The sequence below is a fragment of the Notothenia coriiceps genome, unplaced genomic scaffold, assembly GCF_000735185.1.
Source record: "Notothenia coriiceps isolate Sejong01 unplaced genomic scaffold, NC01 NC01_scaffold00033838, whole genome shotgun sequence".
Lineage (NCBI taxonomy): Eukaryota > Metazoa > Chordata > Actinopteri > Perciformes > Nototheniidae > Notothenia > Notothenia coriiceps.
Genome location: NW_011366539.1, coordinates 32,139 through 38,241, shown reverse-complemented (window position 1 = coordinate 38,241; position 6,103 = coordinate 32,139). Strand labels below are relative to the sequence as shown.

The following is a 6,103-nucleotide window of genomic DNA, read 5'->3' as shown; positions in this document are numbered from 1 at the left end:
TTTACTCGCTACAGGGTGTACTTTGAGGGCTTGTGACTCTGCCGACCGTTTACATGCAGAAAAAGCTACATAACAGACAAGGGGAAGGGGAATAACCAGAAAAGCATGACATGGGCTCTTTAAGGTTTTTAAACCCATGCATCCTTCTGCATTGTGACATATTCACAGCTGATGGATTTAAATCCCACCTGTACATCAAGGTCTTTTTTTGCAAAGTTCGCATTTCAATTTCCTCCCACAGGAAACTCAAATGCATGTAGGTCTGACACACCTGTCCGCATGCATTCTGGGCTTTACTTCAGCCTCCTGCGACTGTGAACAGGATGAACGAATATAAAAGAGCAGTGTGGTGGATCTCATTGGACGAACAATTAAATCCTTAGACTGACTTAGGGGCAAAAGCACAATCTTGCTACGAGCCACTACAGTAAAGGGCTATATATGCTTGTTAGATCAAAAAACACACACACAAACAACTCAGACAAACACAGTTGTGGTTTACACTACGTAGTTTGTTTTTGAAGTTGTATTTCTTTAGTAAGGGCGTTTCCTAACAGTCTCGGGTGTTTTTGACACCTCAGGTTGCAGCAGCTTGTTGTGAATTTAATATTCCATTTAATTTACAAAAACAGGCTCACCACAGTGTAATCAGATATAGATAGTGGAACTTCTCTCCTATATGACAATTCTCACTCTATGGTCTATTGATGCATGACTTTTTTAAACCTCTCAGCTAAAAAAGAGAAGTGGTGTTGGAAATTAGATACTATCAGTTCACAGGGGGCAGGCCGTTTCACAATATGCCTCCAGAGTTTCCCTCTTATTACCTTTTTATTGTTTCTGTCTTTATATGCAATGTCCTTTCAACTATGGAACAAAGACACCAAAATTTTCTGTGAAACCACGGAAACGTACAAACGTTACGACAAAAAGACACTTTAAATGGTTTCGTATGACTGCAATAATGTAATTTTCCATGAGAAACACTCTATTGTCCTTGAGACACATTTGGCTTAATGGCATGATTATATAGTCCTGTCTTCTCAAATGTTTCTTTTGGACTTATTTTCGGACCACCCTTGCATGCTTTTGAAGAACTGGTATTGGAAAATTAGAGTGCAGACATAGAATTAGAGCTTGCTGAAAGCTTGAAATATATAATCACAAGGCTTTGATGCAAATGTGTTCTGGTTTTGCTCATATTTTGGAAAAGTGGGTTTCTTGATTTTGTGGGGTCTGGCATCACGTTCTGTTGCTTGCAAACTGCGCTGTATGCTGATTCTCCTTATGTTGTGTGTTTATGGTTGACTTGAAAGTGGTCTCGGCCTCGATGCCACTGCCTGTTTCAAGTTTTGTGGATACGCCCTGCTGGTGCATGCTGGTTGGAGGTTCGCTGAAGACAAGTGTGCCATGCATGGTGATAATAAGGGCATGGAGTGGAGAGTGTGGCTGCCTCTTTACCCAAAGATACAACCACAGCTGTGTGTGATATATGTACGAAACCCTCTATCTGCAGGGAGGGGCACCCTACATGTGATGGGAGTTCCTGTTTTTTCTACTTTCTGAGAAATATTGAAAACAACTCTAATTTGAAGTACGGTGCAAGTGAATTCCTTGCGACACATCCTTCGAAATATTGAGTCACTCCTTTTCAAAACATTTACTACTCATTTACTACACGTGACACATGTGTGTTGAAAGAGCCTTTTCCCGTATCATTTATCTTAGGACAGCTTGAGCAATTGAGTTCATGTGAGTGTGAAATATGTGCTGGGAAAACTAAATGAACTTAATGTTCCAAAAAAGTGTAAGAAAAACTGATTTTATTACATACTTATCCAACAATTTGATTGGAAGATGTTTGAACCTTTGAACTTCTCACAGTTGATATTTGAAGGTGATGGAACAAAAGTGACAGCAATCTCTGTTGCATACCCTGTTTGTGTGTGTGTGTGTGTGTGTGTGTGTGTGTGTGTGTGTGTGTGTGTGTGTGTGTGTGTGTGTGTGTGTGTGTGTATGTGTTGTGTGTGGTCTTTCTTGGGTGTGACTACTTCCGCATCAGAAAATGCTACATCTTCTCACTCCCTCCCTCACCATCCCACCAGCAGCCAGAGTAAGTACAGCTGTAATTACCTTTACTGGATTGTATCATTTTATAATGGGGAGAAATTAAATAATCTTATGTTTTTGAGCATATATGCTGTTTAACTCTCAGGTGCACAAGTTATTAATGTGGAATTTGCTCTGTCTTTATTAAAAATGTCTTAGGAATTCAAATGTTCTGTAGATTTTTGTGGTGCATGTTGTCTTGCTCCAGAGTCCATTTAATTGTTTTTTACTGCAGCAGGGAATCAAACCAAGTGGAACTGATGATAATGATACAGAATAACAGTAATGAAATAGCCAATCTTGATGCTAATGGTCTCATTTACTTATGTTTGTCATATATAAATGCATCAGTATGCATTAAACGGTTTTATAATCAGTTTAAAACCTTGTAGTAACAATTAAAAAAAATGAACCTTTGGGGGAAAATGTTGCTTTAGCCATTTTTTGATTGATCTTTTAATAGTTTTTTTAGAGTTTTAAAAGAAAAATAAATGTTTTGAAATTTTGCAATATTGAATTTAAGAAAGGGAATTACATTTTTAATACATTTTACAGCCGTATTGTAAGAAAATACTGTATTGTATTTCCTCCACGTGGAGATTTAAAGGCCCCCTGCAGCTGCTCTCTCATCCTGTGCTAACCACAGCTGGGTGGAGTGTTTTCAAATCAGGGCGGCTTTTAAATGATGGCTTTTAAATGGGTTAAAGCTCCGCGATGAGGAAGTGAGTGAGGTGAAGTGAGTGTTATTTCCCCGTAAATTCTGTATTGAAACTTTTCTGTTCTGTCTCCTCAGCTGTGTGTTGTGCAGAGAAAGAGCTCCAGAGGTCAGACTGTGATAGCCTGTGTGTTTGCAGGAGTTTCACACAAATTCCCGTGCAGCTCGTACCCTACACAACCATCATCGCTGCTATGAGCCTCTTCACCTTCCTCCCCTCCTCTTCTTCGTGCCCCCACTTGTACCACAGCAACACCACACCATCCAACGACAACACCACAACCAGCGACTTCAACCATGTGATCCTGCGGCATTACAACCACACGGGCCGCCTGCAGAACCGCACCATCTCCAACCCCCAGAGCCACATCAGCGTGCCCGTGGTGGTCATCCTCTGCTTCAGCATCTTCATCATCCTGGAGAACCTCCTGGTGCTTGTGGCCGTCGTCTCCCGCATTCGCCACAGCCGCCGCTGGGTCTATGTGTGCATCGCCAACATCACGCTCAGCGACCTCCTCACCGGCGCCGCCTACCTGGTGAACATCTGCATGTCGGGCAGCCAGACGTTCCGCCTCTCCCCGGCCCTGTGGCTCTTCAGGGAAGGGATGCTTTTCGTGGCCCTTGCAGCGTCCATCTTCAGTCTGCTGCTGATCGCCGTGGAGCGTTACACCACCATGATGAAGCCCCTGCCTCAGAAATCTGCCAGCAAGACCTACTGCAGGATCTACGGGCTGGTGGCGCTCTGCTGGGTTTTGGCGCTGGTGATCGGCTTCCTCCCCCTGCTAGGATGGAACTGTGTGTGCAGCCTGGACGCTTGCTCCACCCTCCTCCCCCTCTACTCCAAAACCTACATCTTCTTCTCCCTCATCATCTTCTTCCTCATCCTGCTGGCTATCGGCGTGCTGTACGGTGCCATCTACTGCCACGTTCACAGGAGTGCAAGTCTGGGCCCTCAGCGCAGTCGCAAACGCTCCCTGGGTCTGCTTAAAACTGTCATGACCATTGTGGGGGTGTTTCTGCTGTGCTGGGGGCCTCTGTTTCTGCTCTTACTGGTGGATTTCTTTTGTGCATCCCGCAAGTGTGCACTTTGGTTCAACGCTGACATTTGCATCTCCCTGGCGGTCTTAAATTCAGGCCTGAACCCCATTATCTACGCCCTGGGCAGCACTGATATGAGGAAGGACATCGCCAAGCTGCTGTGCTGCTGCTGCCTGAAGGTCGGCATCTGTCGCCCGGACACTTTCACCTCCAAGGAGACCAGCAGTACCTCGGAGAGCCGGAGGGACAGTCTGAGGAACAGTTTTAACAAAATCAGAAATCTGAGCCTGGTCTCGCCTCCATCGACGCCCAACAAGCCTCGCAGAACACCCAAAAAATATCGGCTGAGCTCCACCACCAGCTGCTTGTCAGTTTCAAGTGGTTAAAACCACAAAGTGCTCCACTCCCAAACAACAAGATCTGTGTTCACTGATACACATCTAACCGTTTCCTCCCAGTTCTGGTCTGACTGTTCAGTGCTCCTCCTGCACGTACTTGCACCATTGATAACACACTGTCAGAAGGCCTGTTTTAAATGGGTGTACTTGAGTTTGCAATGATAAGCAGTTTTTTTCATGATCAGACATTTCTTTTTTTCCATGCATACTCTAAAAAACTGTTCTCTTCACCTGCAGACAAAGTACTTTCATAAACACACAGACCTTCACAAGAGATTTTGACCAAATAAGAGGAGAGACCATCTTAAAAACATGGATAGAAACAAGTGTTTCAATCTCTCAGTTGCAATCAAATCTCATAAAATCATATCTTACGGGTTTATACAACCTAATATGCAAAACTGACAGAGAAATGGACCGTGTACAGGAATCTGTTGTTGTGCATGGTCGACCATTGTTCTTCTCCTATGCAGCAATAAACTCACCTTTTAGACCAATGTGGACTTGTGCAGAAAAAGCAAATTAGGGAATTTAAAGGGGCTTAATTGCCAGCAAACACCCGCCTCAAAATTGTTCACTTTTATAGTAACCTCTTAGATAAACACAGGAAGAAGCTGACCCAGGTGGTTAACCAGACCAGAAAACTCATAACAACTCCGAAACCTATATATAACCAACATCTTATAATGACTGCCACAAGTCACATGTGTCCGTCCTGCTGTGGCCATCTTTTTTAAACCCACAACGTTCACAAACAATGTTTAAAATGTAATTTTGAGTGTTAGATCTGTATTTTGTGTCTCTTTCACTGTTTTGAATTCAATTGTATGTGAGGTAATGGACAATATAAAAAAAAAAAAAAGTATATTTTTTTATAAGAAGGAAGCTCCAGTTAAGCATGGAAATGTATTTGATAAAAGAAAAATATGTAAAAAAATGGTGTGTATTGTAAAATGTTCTGTAAGCGGATTGTTTAACTGTATGATTAAAATGTGAATAAAGTTTATTTTGCCTCATACATTCGATGCATGCTTTTTTTCCAGTATATTCCCTGTGATTTCCTCTGGAGGGAGACACATCACAAAGTCTTGTCTGAGGAGGGATACAAAACACTTCACCATCCTGAAAATACATCGCAGTTACCTGAACACAAATACTATTCTAAATATACCATATTACACATTAAATGACATATTTAAACCTCTCAAAAACAAGACATTTGTTCTCTCATTATGCAAGCTTTGCAAAACACTCATGTCACTCCTCAACAGGCCTTTTTTTAGGCTGCCCTCCCTTCCTGTGTTTCTGACAGGATGACAGATTAGAGTTCAGATCGGAGGAGGTGAGCTCTGGGTCTGCAGCCCCAAGGGCACAAGCATCCAGGGCTGATTCAGAAAATGCTTTATGACTAAAAATACAAAGCCACAAGATGCAGTCAATACTGTATTACTCCCACTTTCAGTATCATGTGTTTTCTCTACTTTCTTATTGCATATTGCATACTTAAAGGTGGGGTAGGTAATTTTGGAGAAACCAGCTCGAGTGCGCTAGAATTTGAAAATACACAACCGGAAAAAAATTGCCACTTCCTTCAGAGCCCCTCCTCCAACACAAACAAACGCGCACATGACCAATGAGGGCACGAAATAAATTTGTGCACAGATGGAAAGCTGACAGGCAGGAAGCCATCCAGTTACTTTAGCCGGCCCGGCTCAGATGATTGGTTTTGCTTTTTACAGCGCCACGGCTTCCACAGATGAAATATTTGTATGTATTTATTGTCAAACCATTTAACATTGCTATCGGGATGTTAAGAGCATTCCATGGAATATAAAAACAAATG

The 6,103-nt window shown here is 42.6% G+C and overlaps 1 protein-coding gene across 1 annotated transcript; it reads left to right on the top strand.

Annotated features, from left to right (window-relative positions):
* The first annotated feature begins 2,096 nt into the window (after positions 1–2,096).
* s1pr4 (sphingosine-1-phosphate receptor 4) lies at positions 2,097–5,267 on the top strand. The gene is made up of 2 exons (XM_010790184.1): positions 2,097–2,113; positions 2,903–5,267. The coding sequence occupies exon 2, from the start codon at positions 3,019–3,021 to the stop codon at positions 4,246–4,248; it is 1,230 nt and encodes a 409-aa protein (XP_010788486.1). The 5' UTR covers positions 2,097–2,113; positions 2,903–3,018; the 3' UTR covers positions 4,249–5,267.
* Positions 5,268–6,103: the final 836 nt, after the last annotated feature.